The 18,996-nt window shown below is 35.3% G+C and overlaps 1 protein-coding gene across 4 annotated transcripts in view; it reads right to left on the bottom strand.

Moving 5' to 3' along the window:
- ANKS1B (ankyrin repeat and sterile alpha motif domain containing 1B) overlaps positions 1–18,996 on the bottom strand; it is a 442,225-nt gene that overhangs the window by 368,724 nt on the left and 54,505 nt on the right. For all 4 annotated transcript variants that reach the window (XM_056341207.1, XM_056341208.1, XM_056341209.1 and 1 more), the window contains exons 4-5: positions 7,831–8,127; positions 35–110 (exon numbers count right to left, since the gene is read on the bottom strand). In XM_056341207.1, the coding sequence (XP_056197182.1) occupies positions 35–110; positions 7,831–8,127 (373 nt within the window). The remainder of the gene's footprint in view (positions 1–34; positions 111–7,830; positions 8,128–18,996) is intronic.

The following is an 18,996-nucleotide window of genomic DNA, read 5'->3' as shown; positions in this document are numbered from 1 at the left end:
TATCTGTTCAGCGTTTCCTGTAAATCAGATTTACCTGTTTCAAGCAAAATGCGTACTACCTCCACCTTTCCAAATAGAGCTGCTTCATGTAGTGCACTCCCTTTTTCTGTCTAGAAAAAAAAAATGTTGTGACATTTAAAATGCAAATTAAAATACCAATGAATCCTTTTGAAAAGAACACATTTAGAAAAGAACTATTTATTTTTCCCCTCTATTTCATATAAACAAAAAAAAACACTGAATGGGCAAGAACAAATACTACCATCATTTTTTTATTATTATTCAAGATAACAATATAAATGCTATCAGTTCTACTGTAAAAATTAATAGCTATATAAGAAAAAAATAGTAGGGAAGTAACACAACTCCCAATTAACAACCCTGCATTTGTGTAAAATTTCTAAACTCCTATTATAGGCAGTGAAAATCTTGGCAATACCTTCAATGAAACATAGCTGTTCTGCAGTCAGCCAGTTTACATGTGGACATCTACACTTAGGTGTTTTAATCTGAAACTGGATCACATCCTAGAAGGTCGACTCAGTTGCATGGTGAGAGATGCCCTAGGATACCCCACCTGACCTGCAGCTGATGCTTCAGTTGATGCTCACAATTGACCTGCGTCATACCTGCCCCATACAGTTGTCTTGGATACCGTAAGGCACCTCCAACAGCATTAGATGCCTGTGTTTACATCATTTAAATTATACCTTAGATGTCTGTGAACCTGATTTTGAAAATTTCTGTGACACAAAATTCTTTGTGAATGGACTTTCGCTCAAATAACATTTACAGTACCAAAACCCAAACTACCTCTCTTAACAAGCTACTTTCCTTAGTACTTTATACTGCTGGCTGTTACTGAAAAATCTGAACAGGATGCCTTTCCATACAATAATATTAGCACTAGCTAAATCTCACTGAATCTCTGGTTCATCCCTGGGTTTTTTTTTGAAAATAAATTAGATTCTGAGTGGTTTTTATTTGTGGGCAAATGTTAAAAGATTTTACTGCTTGAATTTGGGGTTTTTTTACATTTTATCCAAATGCACTGTTGCGCTTGCTATGGTGGAAAGACTTTAAAAATACGCAAAAAAAAAATCACTCTGAAATAAAATAGTGAGTAATTATTTATTAGTTGTATCAGAATGCACCGCTGTTACAGTGATGCAATGACAGGCTATTTATAAGTGATCAGAGATCCTCAGATGGGATGTGAGCACACAGTAAGTGTACATATGTCCTACAAACTGAGCCTGAAAACTCTTTGTTATGTCCATAATAGGAACACTCACTTTTTATCTTTCCTCATACTTAGTACATGGACATATAAAGTAGAGCATGCTCAATGTCATTTACATCCAGCACATCAGGTATTCTAACAGTATAATGGAGAGGAGAAGGAAATCAGTAAGAGAACATACATATGAAATACATATCTCAAAACCATTTCTAATCTTTCCATTTTCAGAAGCAATGCAGATGAATATTCACAGACTTATTCTGAACAAGAAGACTAAATATTCGGATTTATTTGGAGATGGCTTCAGAATCCTTTACTCAAACAATATCTACAGGAGTTTTCCAGTAACTGCAATTGACTTTAACACTGGATAACTCTGCAATGACATAGTGCAACCACAAAAGTACATGCAGAGCTTACGGTGCAGCTCAGAAATTTCTGGGAATGAAAACAATTCTCAGAAAAGTCCCTGACAGCTATAGGTCTAATTACTGGAAAAGGCTTGACATCAGCAGTCTTGAAAAAAGCTTTGATACAACCTATTATCCTCTTCAGTATTTGTGTGGATATGGCAATTCCTTTGGTTTGTTTCACTTACTGACGTGAATAAATCTCAAGACTATTGGGTGGACCTGCTACTGTTAACACAGCTCCCTGTCAGCACAGATGTGAAGTACATCTTTGACTTCCAAAATATTTGACTTTAGAAAGACAGGTGATGAAATTCAAAAGCCCCACTGGGGAGAAGTTTGGCATGGTAACCTGCCAAAGAACACCAAAATAGGGGCTCAATCACAGCTGATCACTCACTGTTTTGAGGGAAGAGGAATGTCTCTCTCATATTTGAACATACTCACTACAGTTGAACATATTCTGTTGTATTTGAATATGTACCAGCAATGTGTCCTTGCAGCAAAAAAGCTAACGGTATCCTGGGCTGCACTAGGAGGAGTGTTGCCAGCAGGTCAAGAGAGGTGACCTTCTCTTCTATTCACCACTGGTGAGGTGGTGTCCCAGGGTACTCTGTCCAGTTCTGGGCTCCCCAGTACAAGACAGATACGGAGCCACTGGGGAGAGTCATTAAGATGATGAAAAGACCGAAGCATCTCTCCTGTAAGGAAAGGCTGAGAGAGCTGAGACTGTTTAGTTTGGACAAGAGAAGGTTCACAGGGGATCTTATCAATGTGTACAAATATCTGAAAGGAGGATGTAAAGAAGACTGAGCCAGGGTCAGTGGCATCCAGTGACAGAAGAGGTAATGGGGAAAATCTGAAACACAGGAGGTCCTGATTGAACATAAAGAAATATTTTTTGCTGTGCAGGTGACTGAGCTCTGGTACAGATTGCCCAGGAAGGTTATAAAGCCTCAATCCCTAGAGATATTAAAAATCTTAACTGAACATGGTCCTGGGTAACCTGTCTAGGTGACCTGGTTGGACATTGGGGTTGAACAAGATGAACCCCAGAGTTCCCTTTCAACCTCAACCATTCTGTGATTCTGCCAGGGATAACAATTAGTGATGTATACACCAACAGTGAAATACACAGAAGTTCAAATGTTATAGGAGGCCTCGGCACTAACTTTTAGTCCTACTGAGGATGAACTGCAGATACAGAAACCAGCTGCACCTTAACTAAAATTGTAGAGATCATTTTGTATTAATATCAATATAAGGAACCTTTCCAATGGAAAAAAATAGGCATACTTTAGTGACAACAGCCATCCAGAATCCATTGCTGTGGCACGATTTAAGACAGAAAGATTAATGTTCCAGCATGCTGAATCAACAGCTTTGATGACAAGGAAGAGGATCTATTCTCAGACTCAGTTTGGGGATGGAAAAGATCCTGATACGATAATTATCAGAACTGGCAGCGGTCCTTTCTATTGATCAGAATTCCCCACTGGAGGAAAGGCAAGTAATATTTTCTTCGACGAAAGCATACATCTCATAAGAAATGGAATGAAAACTAACATAAGAAGAGGAAATTTCCTGTAGATGTCCAAGGCAAACAAATCTATCTGGAGACAAATTAAGAGCTAGAAGATAGTTCTGTAATAATGAACCAAAGCTCTGCTACGCATAAAGGGAGTTGAGAAACTTAAGCCACCTACACACATAATTCATAGCGTTGGGAGAGGAATCCAAAGCCAAAAGTCATTTTTTTCATTTTATACTTTCTCACTTTGTCTATTCTACCCTGATATTTCCTGTCATATCCAAACATGATCCTGTAATGCTTTACAGGCATTCTGCACCGCCCTGAATTCTGGGGCAGTCTCTGCTTTACAAACTCCAAGCTATCAGACAATGCTATTGAATGCCATATCCCAGAAATTAGATACATATTACAAACAGTGTGTTCAAAAGAGGAATTTGAAAGGCACGCCATATAAACAGTGGAATTACCTGTCCACTACATAGGTGATTTTCTGAGCAAGAAGGGAAATATCATCACGAAACTGTACTAAAATCAGCCTGGGAATATGGAGATTGAAAGCACACTTGTAAGATGCAGATGTGTAATCCTGCATGAGATGTCACAAAGATGAATGCTGACATAAATCTTGAAAGCCCTAGGCAGGATTTCACGGTAATAGTGAATAACTAACGAGTGAATCAGATCCCTCGACCCAAAAGCTGTCCAGAAGGCAGAAATGTCCTTGTTACCAGAGAGTTCAGTTACGAAACTCCATTTTAACATAGGGAAAATGCTAAGCCTCAGGATGAATAGGGCCAAGAGAAACTCACAGGACTGGCTAAGTAGATAATGTAACTCTTTGTAAATGTACATGTGGCCTACTACTTGAAGACAGAAATAATGTTGGGTGTTTTTTTTTTTTCTTGTGCAATAGAGCACATTACACAAAGGGGAAGGATCAAAAAATTTAGTTGCAAATAATTTCTATATGTTATTTAAGATGTGCTAGAGTTTTTATGTAGATCTTTCTCACTTATAATGGTGTACCTACGCGCTAATATACTCTTGTTGTCTATATTACAGCAAGCAAATTTAAGATTTATAGACAATATTCACTGCTTTACTTCCTGAAGCTTTCATTGCCTTGGATCAGATTTTCTTAGCAAAGTGAACACTACCATTATATTTGGAAATTCTTCCACAGTGATATTTAATGCAAAAACTGTTAGTATGTTTTTATGAACGCAGTGAGGTAAAGTCTGCTTGAGTTTGCAACAATGGATTACATATAGATTCCCTGGCATAAGGTTTCTGTATATGAAATATACAGAGCTATAGCACAAATTGCACTAAGCATATAATAAAACAGTCCCTGCCCCAAGTAGCTTACAGCTAAATACAGGTACAATGTCACAGCTGGACACACAAAGCAAGCAAGGACAGAAGGACATTGTAAATAGGAACACCAGGATACACAAATCAACTTGGTGTACAATTTGCAGGCTCACTTAAAAGTATCAAGTGTTTTATTAATTGGAGATTTTTTTAAAACATGTAAATATGCAAGAGCTTATAATTAAGTCACTTGTATAGTCCTTATTCATAGGCATTTTACTATCATTTTGATATGGATTTCAGACATAATCTGCAGGATGCAATGGTAGCTTTGCAAATTGATTCACAGAATATCCTCCATACATAGTGACAGCAAAAAGGAAGGGGCATAGCTCTTTGCAGAACTACAGTGATAAGCAATGGAAATTGCCATCGTTATTGGAACAGACAGGGAAGGCAAACAGGGACAGTTGAAAGTTGGTAGAGCAGAAGGGGCCAAGTTTTTAAGGTATTTACAATTATAAAACTACTGTTTACATGAAACACACTGAACTGTGCAGTATCTTATTTTACTGAGGGCCCAAAATCTATCACTCACCAAAACCTGTGTATTTTTCATATTTCAATTTAAATGAAAACTTCAAAGCATAAAGAGATGAAGCAGATTTGTATTGCCCACTTCTAAATAATGTCAGATTGAAGAATAATGGATAGACCTGGGAAATGAATAAAATGTGTGATTAATTCAATCAAAAATTAAATGCTGTCGTTTATTAGTCCAAATATTTGCTATGATTAAAACTGCTTAGGGAGTACAGAAGAGAAGGATAACATGGCTAAAGTAAACTTCCCATTTAAACAAATAAATATTTATAATTACAGAGTGATAGCTGATAGGCTACTTATATAATTGTCTCTCAACATTCTGAGAGCTCTTTACTGCTGAGAAGCTGAATTTATTTAACATGTATGAATGTGTACAATTTTATTTACCACATGGGATTAAACTTTTTATATTGCTCTTTCCCAATCAATGATGCAGAGCAATTTAATTAATATTAAAAGAGCTGAGTTCAGTTTTAAGTAACAGGCTGGTATTGTATGCTCTGCTCAGTTTATTAAGTTGCCAGTAATCATCAACAAAGAATTTTTCAGAGGTTATAGAAGTAATAAGTTAACAATATGTACAGAGCCAACTTGCCAGTATGCTAAGATGCTGAATGAAAGGGAACATATTGACGGACAATATGTATACCGGTGAGAAAATAAATAAATGATATTTCCTTATGGCAAGTAGGACAAACATAGAAAAAACAAGATTACCCAGTGCAAATTCAAATAAAATAAAATCAAATCCCCCTTGCCTAAGAATAATTGAGAAAATAAGAATACAAATTACTTTAAACAAATTAGATTTTTTTAAAAAAGAGAAAAAATGTCCTCGAATTTTAGCATAGATGGCACAGATTAGCATAACTAAAAAAAATCTCTCATTTCTTAAAAGACGATTGTACAAAATTTGCAGCCGCTGTATTTTTAAAAGACCAGTGAAAAACTTTTTAGCAAAACTATAGATAGAAATGGCTTAGGAGAATTCACAGCAGTGCTAAAATTATCTAGATTACATAAGAGGAGGAACACATTTCATAAAAGCATTGTGTAATATTCAACCCTCACATAACCCTCAGTCTGTAAGTTGCCATGACAGAGACTATTTTTCTTCAATTATTTGATTTCTTAAGCATCAGTTCAGGCATCAGTTTCTTATTTTTTCCTCATTCATTCGCTAGAGGTAGAAAAGAAATTACACACTAAGAAACATGTATTCAAGTGTTGTGTTATGTGTTGCTTTAGCATTAAACTTTTCTAAAATACTGAAGATGTAGTAACAGTAAAGGACAATTGAAACAAAAGAGCTGCCTGTATTACCCTTTGCAAGTATATCACTTTGTAGAAAGGAAAATCAATACCAAATTAAATTGGAAGCAAAACAGCAAACCAGAGGAAAAAAAGTGTTTCAGTTTGAAAGTTTGAAGCAAGTAACAATGTTAACTCAAAGTATACTAGACCTAGTAAAAATAGCAAAACAATTTTACCTCATTTTCAAGGCATCTGAGAATATCCATTTTTAATTGTAAAATATGTTAACATTTTTTGGTTTGCTCTGCTGTTGTTGTGGGGTTTTTTTAACCTATCCTTTCTTTCCCGTTTCACATTCTTTTTCTCAAAAGTTGAAAAACTTTGACCTTGATGGAAGAATCCAGAAGTAACAAAAGTGCATGGAATTCAGGTGTAATTTTTCTATATAAAATGGAATTATGTCTATAAAGGCATTTTATTAAATGCACCTAAAACTTAAAATAGTTATAAAACTTAGTCAAAGTTTAGGCAAAGTTCACAAGAATTATTAAGTCACCTATTGGTAAAGAATGCCTGGAGATGACTCTAAAATAGATGTAATTATGTTTGGTTGGTTGGTTTATCTGAAAATAGATATAAAGCTGGAACAACCTTAATTCAAACCATATTACGTATACCTAGACAGAAAGAAGGCTACTTTAAATCTGAAGATAAAATACACTTCAAAACTCACAGTGCCATCAATCAAATAAAGAAAAATCATAAGACTGAGGCAAGACTTTACACATAACAGAATCAGGTCCTCTGTAATTAAAAGGCTTGTACGCTCTCCACTACAAAGAATCGGAGCTAAAATTTACGACTGCTGTACCTTGTATCTGTTCCCATCTATGCCTCTTTTATTTAGTTATCCCTTTTACACCATTATAACTTACTGTGCATAGAACTAGATGCACCAAACAGCTAACAGGTTGGAGTTGGTAGCTGCAAGAGTGTGTTCTTTTAGATTTACACAAGTGTTTAGAAAAGCTAAAATTCAAAATTATTGTTTAATAACTTTGGGTTTAGAATGGGATAACCTTGGGAAAATGAGTTTTCAGTCAAACATTGTTTCAGTTTGCTATGACCATTAAGGACCACAGCTTCAGCAAAGTCGGCTTAGTATCATTAAAGCCAACGTTGTAAAAAAAAAAAAATATATATATATATACATCTACATGAGACTTAATATGATTTTTGTATATACATTTCTCAAGACAACATTATAATATACACTCAGCTTTGAAGACACATTTTTCTTGAGTTATCCCTTTGAAAACATAATTTGGATTGTAAAAAATAAATCTGTATTATATACCACCTTACAGCATTTCTAACAAAGTAAATGCAAGTGTATTTTACAAGAAAAAATGGAAGCTATTTCATTTGAATGATATCTAGTGAAGGGAAGAAAGAAATTACACACTAACTTGGCAGCTGACATCCATTCCAGCCTCCAGAAGCACCTGTACAACAGCTTTGTGACCATTACGTGCAGCAAGATGCAAAGGAGTGTGTTTTCTTGTATTACAATTCATCAAGTTTGGATATGCTTTGATGATCATTTTTACAACACGTAGACGTCCATAAAGTGCTGCAAGATCCAGAGGTGTTTCTAGTTTGTTGTTCCTTATTGTAGGGTCTGTCAGCTCTTCTAACAGAACAGCAACTACTTCTGAATGACCATATTGAGCCGCACAATGCAGTGCTGTTTCATTTTCATTGTTCTGTTAAAACAAAACAAAAGCTTCAGGAATTCATGTTTGATCACACAATAGAACTACTCGGCTTCTATATTTTGTCTCCGTGAAATCACTACACAGGCAGGGTTTGCAATACAATGTATGGTAATGTATGTTAAATGCTTCAGATGATGCCATTAAAATTATACTATTAATTAATTAATTAATAATAAAATACAAAATACTAATTAATACTTCAGCTTTGTGGCTTTCAAGCAGATCAGGTCCCTGTGTGTCTACATGGTTCCCAATCCATTTTTAATAACATGCTCCAAAAAACCCTGTTGGCTCATGATATACCGAAATCTTTAACCCTCCTTAATTCAACTGTTCCTCAAATCATAGTTGAGGCCTTCTCTTAGAAATACTCTGACACTTAGTTTAAGTCTCTTTTCTCAGTTTAACTGGTTTTAAATCATAGCAGTTTCTTTAGAGTAGAAATTACACAGAAAAACTGTGTAATGGAAATGCATCAGGCACAAGACTAGTTTCCTGTATCACCGTAGAAGTTACTATCAAGATGACAACCAAAAGTTAGAAGTAGGCAAAATAGCAACTGTAGATATTAGAGAGACTTGGCATATCACGTAAGCAGCTACATATTCTCAGGGCTCCAGGAAGATGTACATGTGCATTTTAAGGCATATGGGTATTTTATGCTGTGGATTTAATAAGTTTTTCCTTATAAAGCAATGCCCCCCAAGTCTCTCCCCAAACACTATTTAATAACCCTAATGATAGATAAATAAATAAATATTGAGAATAACCAGTATCTTCTTTTATTGTTTTCTTCCAGTTCTGCCTCTATACTTGCAATCCCAAACAGAGAAATAAGTTCAGGCAGGGAGGAAGGAAATAATTTATAGAGCTCTCTGATTTCTATATGTCATCTATATTATTAATATATCTTACGCAGTCTCTAAGAAGCTTTAAAATAGCCTTAAAATAGGCTAGACACTATAAATTTTAAAAGTATGCACACTGAATCCCTCTTCTGACATATGATTTATAAAATGTTGTCACAGTGTTGAAAATGTTGAAAGAGTAGAAAGCTAAAAATCTAATGTGTCATTTAAATAAATAAAAAATCAATGTAAATGCAGAAAAAATACTAAAGAAAGGTAGAAATATAATTCTAAAGAAAGGAGAAGAAATAAATCTGAATCCATAGGCTGTATTTCTCAAGGAAACAACTGAAGAAAATTCTGGGGACATAGAACTAAAAATAGAAAAAGGATTTGTCTTTCAAAAGACAGAAAGGGTGAAAGAATCAGAGAAATGGCCTCTTACTCAAAAGCTAGCTAAGTTAAGAAAATGCATGTTGCACAGTAATATCTAGAAAGGTGGAAAGGGGAAAAACTTTTTTTTCTTTTTGGTAACAGTGTTTCTAATTCTATAATCCAGAACTTAATTCTTGGGTTTGTGGTTTTAACAACATTGCTGTCATTTTGATTTCATCTCGTAATTTAAAATGGCTCAGTTGAACCTGTGAGACAGAAGAGACAGATCAATACATTGAGACAAATTAATGTTGCAGATAAGCTCTTCAGGTGTCTACGACACCACACAAGATCCCAGAGACTGGAATATGTTTCCTGCTAAACTGCAAGACAGAAGCTGGAGAAGAGCCAGGTAGAAAGTGAGAAGTTTCCATTGGCAGACATGGCTTGATGACTATTTTGAATCATTGTTCAGACCACCACATGGTCTTTCTCTATTGCACAGACCATAAATTCAGGTTAAAATATGTACTATTGCAATACTACATGGCTGCAATGTTCTATCAACTACTCGAGATAACGCTTTTTGTGCTTTAGTGACTTCTAAAGTATCCTTTATACAAGGACTGGGCAAAGCAATTTTTTTATGTACAGTGGTATACCCAAAATCACAAGCATAGTTTATTAGAATTTATTTTTAGCTGTTCAGTATTTCATGGACAGAACTGCATAGATGAACAGGCAATTGCAGCCTAATTCTATGTAAAATTACCACAATTAAGTATGAAAATCAGGTAATTGCACATCAAATGGCCAATTATGGTGATTTTTGCCTACAGTTACTGTATTTATATATCCAATGGAAATAGTTACACAAAGAAATTAGATGTGTAAGTATGTCCACATTCTGTAAGGTAAATAGCAAAATACACATTTACTATACATTTGTCAAACATCTATCAATCCAATATCTGCTTATGTTTGAATCCTTTTCAAGCATTTCTGGATATTACATAAAGTATATGGAATCTTGTGCCAATGGTAATATTGTAGTTCAAAAATATTCTGATTAAATTTTCAGAGAGACATAAAATTGGCTACAGCTTTTTCTCAAAGTGCGGTGACTGGACAAAATTTCAGCCACAGATATATAGACACATAGAAACCAACCAGTCCAAATCACTGCTGCTGTGCAGCAAACTGAAATTTGCTCTCTCTAAATAAAGAATATCCACCTGAATTTTCATGCAAGGGCATATTTAAAGAAAAGTATATTTTAAAAGAGCATGGTGCATAAAAGCATCTGTAAATCTGAAGCAGACGTTATGATTTTCAGATGAAAGTTGTTAAACATTTTTGTATTGTTTGTTTCTATGCATTTGCCAAACTAAAGATACATTTCAGTTAATGACAAATCAAACAGATTCAAAGTTAAAAAGAACCAGGTATCACTGAAATAAAACAGAATCCAACCTGGACAAACATGATGATTAAATTACCTACACACATGCAGTCAGAAGCAGTCAGAACTGGCATTGTATATGTTTTGTTATCAGACCTGAGAGATACTATAATTAAAACTTAATACAACATCCTTCCCTCTTTGAAATGTAAATTAATCAACTCAATTCAGGTATAAAAGACAGAATGATTTTTAACTTTCCAATAGAGAATTAAAATTTAACTGTCCTCTGAATTTATCCACTTTGACAATTTAGTACTACTTACACAAAATAAATCACCTTGGTAAGAAGAGAGGTTTTACTGAGGTTTTATCCAAGGGCTAAATAATGCATATAGTGCTGAAGAAAAAGACTAGAATGCTTTCAGAAATTTCAGATACTTTGTTCATGTTAGAAACTACAAGATAGACCCCAAGACTGAAGGAGTCAAGAAAGATCTAGAAATCAGAACCCAGACATACAAAACGTAGGACAAAAGGAGTAGACCAATATTATGCAAAACCAGTGTAAAACATAAGTTCCTAATATTCATAATTAATAATATTTTAACCAAGCAGTTACTTATATGGCCCAATGAACCTCTTTCAGAAATGAGGAAGGCATCATGATTCAGTCTTTAATGCTTTGTAATTTTCTTCATTATTTGTTACATGGGTCTCTCCATGGGCATGGTCCTGTCATTTTCTAGACTTTCTCTGAATCTGTTCTCTTCCACATACAGCCAGAACTTAGACTTTTGTTGCTGTGAACTGAATTGTGCCTTCACAGCACTGCATCTGGTCAATACCACAGGCTGTACTACATAATTCTAAGAATGCATGCCACCACAAAATGTAGAATGTATCTTAAGACCTACTCATCAGAGGACAGATTGCCAGACACATTACAGAGAAAATTATTATAGCTTGGCAGTCTGATAGTAAAGAGGTACAGGAGATATCAAGAGAATAAATGGCTCTCATGAATATCATATAGGTCCTTGTGTTGCCACTATTAAACAGTGGGTATATTTAGGACTTTTACTGCATAGTTGTGTAGTACTTCAGTTTTGCCAAGGAAATTTTAAAGCTTCTAAAGTCCATGCAAGTACTGTACAAGCAATAAAGACTCTCAAGTAGTGATTTTACAACAGACCCTTCCAAAGAATGCTCAACTCCTTTATTATCTAAGCATTTTCATGATGAACTTGAAAAGGGAGGCTTTCTAAATCACTGAGCCATTTATTTCTCATATGATCCCAATGTTAAGTAACTGAACAAGCCTTTGTTGGTTTTTTTTTTATGAAAAGCTTTGTGCTATTGCCTCAGTTATAAAACAGTTTAAGTTAAAGAAGAATGGAGTAACGGGAGAGTCTGAAAAAGTCTATAAGCTCAATATACTCAAGAACAGTCAACTAAAGAGATTTAAAAGATACACTAAGGTGCTAACGACTAAAGAATGAAATAGACAAAAAAGAAACAATATATTCAAGACAGAGAAAGAAATGATCTCAGGATGGTCTTACTTCACCTATTAAAACAGGAAAGCAGTTTCCTGAGAAGTTCCACCAATATAAATTAATAATTCTGAAAAAAATATGGAAGTTTGCCGGACTGATTCAGCAAGTAGTATGTGCTTGTATTTAATTACAGTGGGAATTAAAGTCCTTTCCTGGATGTCTAGGGCAAAGGCTGAACGTTACAACAGAAACACAGCCAAGAATGAGAAGAACTCTTGCAAACGTAATTGTGATCTTATTGTCCATTCTTTTTGAGGAAGGAAATGGATCTTTACATGGTGCACAGATTGTTACAGTTTCTGTGGTAAAAAACCTAACGACATCCTTCTTATCACACGTCATCAATGAACCTGTCTAATTTGAAAGTCATGAAAGAAATAAAAAGCCTATAAATTTCCTTACAAAATATTCTATTAAACACAAAACCAAGCATTACAATTTAGGCATCCCTAAATTCCAGATTTATTTTCCAGATATATTTTCAAAACTGATTTAAATATCAAAGCATTCAAGACAAGACTAAATATTCTCTTTTTTTTTTTCTGCTACAACTGTAATTGTACTCTGATTAAAAGTTATTCACAACTTTGTTTACATTCAAAAATTTAGAAACCTGAGAGGTCATACTTATTAGGGATCTAAAAGAACCTCCATAACAGGGGTCCTCAAACTACGGCCCGCGGGCCAGATACGGCCCCCCAGGGTCCTCAATCCAGCCCCCAGTATTTACAGAACCCCCCCGCCCCCCCCGCCAGGGGTTGGGGGGGAAACCAAGCAGCCGCAGGTGACTGCCTGCCACTGCCCCCTGGTTAAAAAGTTTGAGGACCCCTGATCTATATCGTATAACTGGATGTGTTTCGCTAACTTGAGTTTTTTTAAGGCCTACTACTCCTAATTGAATTTATTCTTTCATGAGGTCTTGTCCTGTCACAAAATAATATTCCACCAATGCCTAAAGTTGTCTGCCAAAAGTCTAGGAATATTTATTAACACGCAGACCCCTGATGATTTTTACCACAGAAATAAGAATGGATTTAACTGTAGTTTTGAAAAGGGACTGCATTTGCACAAATGTTTCCAAGCAACGTTAATGAGACCAAACAAATACTAAAAGTCATTTGGGGAGACGTGATCTTTTTCAGTGGAATCTGAATGAAATTCTGAACATGGCTCCAAAGGGTATAAAAATATGGGTATCACCCACTGTAGTATGAACGCTGAAATTATATAGTTAATAATACCAGAGAATATGTGCAGAACCAAACCAGTTTATAGAACTATTTTAAGAGCTACAAGTAGTTTACAATTATTTGCAATAGAAATGTAATAAAAATAAAAGTATTTTACTTAAATGGGAAACATCAGTTGTAAGAGGAGAAATATATACCATAGTTAGACATTTCCTTCTCCCTATAACATTACTATGTTTCTTTATGTTTCTCTTTAAGTCTGCAACAAATGGATACTGAGGTGAAATTCTTTACTGCATGTTACCCTGCTTCATTTCAAATTTTTTCCTCTCAGTGCCGTTTAAGCCTCTGTATTCTAATCCCTAACGAACATTCCAGTAACGAGTGGTGTCCCCCTAGGGTCTGTATACTGGGACCAATAATATTTGGTAGGATCACCAATGACACAGATAGTTGAATTGAGTGTACCCTCAGCAAGTTTGTGGATGACACCAAGCTGAGTGGTGCAGTTGATTCTCTATAGGGAAGGGATGCCATTCAGAAGGACCTTGACATGTTTGAGAAATGGGCCCATATGAACCTCATGACGCTGAACAAGGCCAAGAGCAATACTGCACCTGGGTCAGAGCAATGCCCAATATCAGTACAGACTTGGCAGTGAAATGATTGGGAGCAGCCCTGCAGAGGAGGATTTGGGGATACTGGTGGATGAAAAATTGGACACAAGCTGGCAATATGTGCTTGAGCCCAGAAATCAAATCCTGTCCTGGGCTGCCTAAAAAAAAATCGTGGACAACAGCCTGAGGTAGTACTGCATCCAGCTCTGGTGCCCCCAATACAAGAAAGCCATGGAGCTGTTGGAGCAGGTCCAGAGACAGCCATGAAAATAGCCAGAGGGCTGGAACACCTCTTCTATAAAGAAAGACTGACAAAGTTGGCGCTGTTCAGCCTGGAGGAGAAGGCTGCAGGGAGACCTTATTGCAGCCTTTCAATATATAAAGGGGGCTTGTAAGAAAGATGGAGAGAGACTTTTACCAGGGCCTGTAGTGACAGGACAAGGGGCAATGGTTTTAGACTGAAAGAGGGTAGAATTAGATTGGATATAAGGACAACATTTTTTTATGATGAAGATGGCGAGACTCTGGAACAGGTTGCCCAGAGAAGTTGTAGATGCCCTACAGTGTTCAAGGCCAGGTTGGATGAGGCTTTGAGCAACCTGATATAGTGAAAGATATCCCTGTCCATGGAATGGGGGTTGGAATAGATGATCTTTGAAGGCCCCTTCTGACCCAAACTATTCCATGATGCTATGAACATGTTCTCATTGATATCTTTAATATATAAGAACAGTATGATGACAAATAAAGATGCCATTATCCCTTGATTTAGAGAATACAGGGACTTAGATAGCAGTATTTTCTTCAAAAAGACAATTTTTGTAAAAGGTATTGGGAAAATTTCTCCTCAAAATTACCCAGTGTGAATCAAAATCAAATCTACTGACTTCCCATTGAAATTCACCTTTACTTATGTGGAAACCTAATAAAAAAGCAATTTGGTAATTTTGTTGACTACTTTGAATAAATGTTTTCTTCAAATTTATAGCTGCAAATGGCTCAAAGATTGCTTCTTCATATTTTTTTCTTCTAAAATGAATATAGTAAGAACTGCAAGGGAAATTCTGAAATCCATCCACAGAGTCTCCAATTTAAGGGAAGGGGGGGAACATTAAAGGCAGAACTTGAAAAGTATTGTTTCTGCAGGCTACTTTGTAGCTGGATCGTACTTCTGGAAGTCCCTGAGGTGTCACTGAGAGAAGCATATAATGTCTGTGCATCATTTTGATGATTTGGGGAAGTCAGTAAATATGTTAGATGTTGGGTATTTACATATTATGAATGCATCCTGTACTCTTTTCCCTCACATTTCAGAAGGAGTCAGAAAGCATTAAAGAAATGTGAGTGGTTTGACGACAACTACAATTTTATGCACAGGCAAATCTTACAATATATTAAATATATAAATGTAAAGAAAGATGTGCCACATGCATAAAGAAAAACAGGCAGCACTGCAAAACAGAGACTACCACTGAGAAATTTCAGAAGTGTCCACATTTTTTGCTGTAAATTTTTCACTATTATACTATAATGTATATTCTGAACATATATATTTTAAAATTTGTTTTGAACTTGAAATTATCTCATTCACATTTATTGCATGCAATTTCCTGCACTAGTACCAACAACTACATCTTGACCTCTATGTGGCTGTTATTTATTTTTCATAGATTAGGATATCATATCAACTACGGAATTTTAGAATGAGGGTTGCTGTAATAAATGTTTGTACTACCCCAATGTCTTTACATAAGTAGTTTGTAGTAATGTAGTATGTATGTAGTATGCAAGTATGTAACTTACATACTGCATGTAACTATGTAAGTAGTTTGACTGTTAACAGCACACCTTTTTACTGTATTTGGTATTAACTTATGAGCAAATCTTGATTTCATACTACCTACTTGATCTTCATTAAATTCTTTACATATTTTCAAGTCTTCATCAATGAAGTTAAAACGCATTTTGTAATTTCACCATATTTTGTAATTTAAAACATACATCATGCTTGTTAGACTCCTGCATTAAACAATGATAGAATTATTCTTACATAATTGTTATGCTGTAAGCACTTACTGTGTGTAGAGTTGCCACTCTACATTCCACCAGCCCGATAAAATAATTGTCACTTAACTGTTTGCTTCTTTACTATTTTTTTCAATTTTATGTAATAGGAACAGTAGGGGGCATTCAGAGCTTTAGATGCTGGATATGGCTGGATATGTTCCTACAATGCTAGTTAACTGCATTTTAAATGTGTAGAAAGCAGTTCAATTAATTTACAGTATACCATATTAAATCCATTAAGTCATGTAATATATATTTATGCATCATGAGCTTACTTCTTTGTTGTGTTGCTCACTACTTTCACTTAAAGTTTCAGAAGCATTTGGTTTAAATAGAATTTTAATAGATTAAAAGCAAAGGTGTATTACAAATTAGTTGCAACAATCTTTAAATAATGAACAAAATTATTTTCTTAAAGTATATACATTCTTAATGTGATCCTTAAACAAAAACAAAAAAAAAAAAAAGGAAAAAAAAGTCTGACAAGTATTTTAGTTGCTGTGGTGAAAAAGTGTCAGGGAAAATGGCTATCCTTCTCCCCAGCTCTCAGAAGCAAAAACAACGAAGAAAAATTACCCAGGATTTCTTATAAGTTGTAGCTTCAGCTCCACAAATCTGGAAGAAGCTATCAGAGCTATGAAGAACCACCTGCCTTATAGAGCATGTCAGCAAATAAGCAAAAGCCTCAGAAACCTACAGGCTCATAAGAATGTACAATAGTTATTAGGGTGAGGATACCACTCTGGTGTTATTTGAAGATACGTGGGTGGAGATGGCTTTAAAACAACATGGTGTTTCCCTCATTCCATGATATGGATATTATTCTTCTACTGCTAATTAGCAGGGGAAAGTCAGTGCCAGCAAAGTGGTCCACTTACTAAAAGTAATAAATATATAAATGGATAAATTTGAAAAATAAGTTTGGCCACTGTCTAGAATGGAACATTAAGGGATTTACAAGGTCAGAAGAAATGTGTATGCTTCAGTTTAACTTCAAAGTTTAATATGAGCAAGATTCCCTTAAATGACTTAAGGGCAAACATTTCTTGTGGGGATTCCTCACATATTTTTCATTATAAAATTTTCGGGCAAAATGCTTAAATAGCAGAAAAGTTAACGACAAGACTGGGTTTGAGTGAGTGGGGTATAGAATCAGAGGTATCCCTGCTTATTTGCTCCAGCAGTCAAACCAGAGACTGTATAGCACACCTAATGTAGCTCGAGAATATTCTTGAAGTCTGGATGTATACATGGGTTTGGAGAGAAGTAGGTTTAAATTTACATTTCTCTTTCTGATCTTACTGAAATTTTTCACTATTTCTCTCTCTGAAGTTTCTGCATAGCTTCCAGTTTTTTATCAGTAGAATATAAAGAATCTCTCCACACAAATGGATAACATACAATCAGAAAGTTGCTTTTTTGCTTTGTTGCAGAAACAAAACTGGAAAAAACCTTCTCCTTGACAAAAGTTAATCTACAATGCAACTGGTTTCATCCTACATGCAGCAGCTGATAAGAATGAGAAACTCAGAAATTCCTAATCTGCAACGCAAACCACGTTTTACATTGAACAAGAAATTTTGTGGTTTGCATTTTTTTTTAATGAGTCAGAGTATTTTATAGGATTTCCCAGAAGACTGTCACATGGGTGTATTTTATTACTTTATTTTCCTATATTTCCTGCACTAATACTTGATATTCATATCATAGTTACCGTATGGATTCCAATGGCTAAGTGTATAACCTCAAATATCAAATAGATTATTCAAGGAATGGCATCTTACACTGGTTGAGTGTATGCAATTTAGGTCTAACATTTCTTATTTTCTCACAGTTTGCCTTCCAGCCACACTAATATAGACAGTAAGAGCGCAATTCATTTGTTGGATTGTACTTTTCTATTTGAGGTGCTGTAGGGTACCCTACCTGGAGTCCATCAGCCACTCCACAAGGACATGGAAATTCTGAGTATCCTCCTTCATACCTTCCAGCCCACACATGTCTCTGTTACTGCAAGGTCTTAGAAGGTACTGGATTTCTGTGTTTAGTCCAATAAATGCTGCTTTACTTTTGGTCACCTGAATAACCCTGATGGTTTCTGGGATTACACTGACTAGACCTCTGTGAAATAAAACGATGCGTATACAGGCAACATTGACACTACAATTTAGATCTGAATCTGGAGCCGACTCCCACCTTTACATTCCAGTAATATCCTGGTTAACCTAGCAAACTCAATGGCTTATGGTTACTACTCATATTTCACAGCTTACTTCCAGTCCTCAAGTGGTTCAACTGACTATAGATGGTGTCAGTTTTTAATTGTCTTCTTTCTTTCTATTGCTATATCACTAACCCTATGAATGGACCATATAAGAATATACAGAATGAAAACAGAAGGTGTGCCATATGTTTGACAACAGAATGCAACATATTTATCCTGCCCTTACCCACTGTATTACTCTCATAATTTTTTCCTGGTATTTTTGTGTCCTTTATGCTGCATATGCATACATGCAGTCCATCTGGATTGCCATTTATCTCTCTATATCAGTTCACTTACAGTACACTCAAAATATACTAAGAATATTACTTTTCTCTCAAAGTTTTTCAGGAATTTATTATCTAATAAAGTAAAAAAATACACAGCTTATGCAAATTTACATCAATATATATAAGATGCATAGTTAGAATATGCCTTCATATGATTTTTCAGAAACAAGCAGAAGGCTTTTTTGTACTTTTAAAATCTAATATCCTTTAGGTCAGTGGCCATCCAGAAGAAAGATATCTGGTATG

The sequence above is a fragment of the Falco biarmicus genome, chromosome 5, assembly GCF_023638135.1.
Source record: "Falco biarmicus isolate bFalBia1 chromosome 5, bFalBia1.pri, whole genome shotgun sequence".
Taxonomy (NCBI): Eukaryota; Metazoa; Chordata; class Aves; order Falconiformes; family Falconidae; genus Falco; species Falco biarmicus.
The sequence above is the reverse complement of the archived record's forward strand: the minus strand, read 5'-3'. Positions and strand labels throughout refer to the sequence as shown.